General features: G+C 42.6%; 1 protein-coding gene across 1 annotated transcript; it reads left to right on the top strand.

Moving 5' to 3' along the window:
* Positions 1–1,569: 1,569 nt before the first annotated feature.
* On the top strand, positions 1,570–2,674 carry LOC114378693. The gene is made up of 3 exons (XM_028337334.1): positions 1,570–1,760; positions 1,845–2,018; positions 2,599–2,674. Exons 1-3 carry the CDS (start codon positions 1,570–1,572, stop codon positions 2,672–2,674), a joined length of 441 nt encoding a protein of 146 aa, XP_028193135.1.
* Positions 2,675–2,899: the final 225 nt, after the last annotated feature.

The following is a 2,899-nucleotide window of genomic DNA, read 5'->3' as shown; positions in this document are numbered from 1 at the left end:
AAGTGTCATTTCATGGTTCAAGAAGGCATAGCCTTGGGCCACAAGATTTCGGCCCGAGGGATTGGGGTAGATCAGGCCAAGATTGATGTCATTGAGAAGTTGCCACAACCATTAAATGTTAAAGGCATCAGGAGCTTCCTAGGACATGTAGGGTTATAAAGGAGATTCATCAAAGAATTCTCCAAACTTGCAAGACCGTTGAGCAATTTGATGAACAAAGATGTTGTGTTTAAATTTGATGAATAATGTTTAGCGGCCTTCCAGACCCTGAAAGACAAGCTCATGACCGCCCCGGTGATGATCGCACCTGACTAGAGAAAAAAATTTGAATTGATGTGCGATGCTAGTAATTATGCAGTGGGTGCAGTCCTAGGACAAAGGCAAGACAAGACATTCCACACCGTTTACTATGCTAGCAAAGTTCTCAATGAAGCACATATGAATTATGCCACTACGGAGAAGGAGATGCTAGCCATTGTCTCTCAGAAAAATTCAGGCCATACTTGGTGGGGTCAAAGTTGGTGATTTTCACTGATCATGCCCCCATCAAGCACCTTCTCACCAAAGCAGATTCAAAACCAAGGCTTATTAGATAGGTCCTGCTCATACAAGAATTTGATATAGTCATCAAGGACAAGAAGATATCGAAGAATGTGGTAGCTGATCACCTCTCCCAATTGAAGAATGAAGAAGTGACCAAAGAAGAACCGGAGGTAAGGGGAGAATTCCCAGACGAGTTTCTCTTACAAGCCACCACAACCCCTTGGTTTGTTGATGTGGCCAACTATAAAGCCACAGGAATCATCCTCGAAGAACTTAACTAGAGTCAGCGGAAGAAATTTTACATGATGCCCGCTTCTATGTGTGGGATGATCCACATTTGTTCAAGCTAGGAGCAGATAATCTGTTGAGGAGGTGTGTTACAATGAAGGAAGCATAGAGCATCCTTTGGCACTGCCATAGTTCACCATATGGAAGTCACCACAACAGAGATAGGACAACATCAAAGGTGCAACAAGCAGGTTTCTGTCGGCCCTTAATCTTCAAAGACGCTCATGATTATGTGTGTTAATGTGAAAAATGCCAAAGAAAAGGGGTAATTTCCAGAAGGAATGAGATGCCTCTGCAAAACATAATGGAGGTAGAAATCTTTGGCTGCTTGGGATTGAATTTTTGGGGCCTCTCCTATCTTCATACGAGAATATCTATATCCTAGTAATTGTTGATAATTAGTCTAAGTGGGTGGAAGCTATAACCACTCCCAAGAATGATGTCAGGGTAGTGATAAAGTTCTTAAAAAAACATATTTTCCCGTTTTGGAGTACCACGAGCCCTAATCAGTGATGGGGGAACACACTTCTGCAATGCTCAACTAAAGAAGGTTCTGGAGCATTACAATGTCAGACATAAGGTGGCCACACCTTAGCATCCCCAGACAAATGGCCAAGCAAAAGTTTCAAATAGAGAGCTAAAGCGAATCCTTGAGAAGACTGTCACATTATAAGAAAGGATTGGGATTTGAAGATGGATGATGCTCTTTAGGGTTATAGGACTGCATATAAGACTCCCATGGGCCTATCAGCATTTCAGCTGGTCTATAGGAAAACATGCCACCTACCAGTGGAGTTGGAGCATAAGGCCTATTGGGCCCTTAGACTGCTTAACTTTGATGAAGCTGCATTTAGAAAGAAGAGGAAGTTACAATTGCTGGAGTTAGAAGAAATAAGGATGAACGCCTATGAATCATCCAAGATTTATAAGTAAAAGATAAAGGTGTATCATTGCAAGAAGCTATAGAGACAAAACTTCCAGTCAGGGCAACAAGTCTTGCTTTTCAACTCCAGACTTAGGTTACTTCCTGGGAAGCTAAAGTCAAAGTGGTCAGGGACGTTTGTCATCAAAGAAGTAAGACCCCATGGAGCTATGGAATTGGTGGATCCTGCAACGGGCACCCTTGAGAAAAAATGGATCGTCAATGGACAACACTTAAAAATTTACAATGGAGGCCAGTTAGAAAGGTTAACAAGTGTTGTCTATTTGAATGATCCATAAAAGGAAGGACAATGTTTAGCTATAGACGATAAATTAAGCGCTTACTAGGTGGCAACCCATAATTTTTGTTAATTCTTATTCTTCAATTCTTGTAGAAAAAAAAAGCCCAGCAGTTGTATATATTGATTTCAGGGGTGCAGGAAGAAGAAAGGTTATTGGGATGACAAAGTACCGCGCTAAGCGTGCATTTGCATGCTCAATGCGCATCTGGCGAGACCCATGATAAGCGAGACACTCTCGCTAAGCGTGCAGGTAAATTTAAATTCAAATTTTTGGGGGGGATACCAAGGGACGTTGCCTTTGGTGTGCTTAGTGGCCACTGCTCGCTAAGCGCAAGTGCCATAACTGCTGGTAGTTTTCGAAACTGCCCAAACCTCCCCAACTTCCAGGCACTTTTAATATTTCTTACGCTTGTCTTATTCTTTCTCTCCACTCATCCTCTTTCCACATCACAAAACTTCCTCTCCTGTCACTAAAATCCACTATTTGTTTCTTGGTTTAAAATAAATTGATTGTGCTTTGTATTTTTTGGGTTTTCTTTTCTAGGTACCAGCTCACTAAGCCTCACATTAGGCTTAGCGGAAACAAGCCAGTTGATGGAAAATGTGATGAACTCGCTTAGTCAGGCGCTCTGAGCGAGCAACACAAGCTTAGCACACCCATGAAGAATAACGAACTCGCTAAGAACGACACAGTGTGCTATACGAGTCCTTAGCGGTAAAAGAACATGGCCAGGTGCGCTAAGCGAGCATCAATGCGCTTAGCGCACTTATGAATTGGGATGAACTCGCTTGGCGCCTAGCTTGCGCTAAGCGAGATTGCAATGCTAATCCTAGAGACTCGGGAC

Source organism: Glycine soja, chromosome 12 (genome assembly GCF_004193775.1).
Source record: "Glycine soja cultivar W05 chromosome 12, ASM419377v2, whole genome shotgun sequence".
In the NCBI taxonomy this organism is placed as follows: Eukaryota; Viridiplantae; Streptophyta; class Magnoliopsida; order Fabales; family Fabaceae; genus Glycine; species Glycine soja.
Note: the sequence above shows the minus strand (reverse complement) of the source record. Positions and strands in the feature narration are given on the sequence as shown.

Coding starts and splice junctions, on each gene's coding strand:
- LOC114378693 (XM_028337334.1), top strand. CDS start 1,570: ATGGGCCTATCAGCATTTCAGCTGGTCTATAGGAAAACATGCCACCTA. Junction 1,761..1,844: donor GAATCATCCAAGATTTATAA/GTAAAAGATAAA, acceptor TTTCAACTCCAG/ACTTAGGTTACTTCCTGGGA. Junction 2,019..2,598: donor AATGGAGGCCAGTTAGAAAG/GTTAACAAGTGT, acceptor TTTCTTTTCTAG/GTACCAGCTCACTAAGCCTC.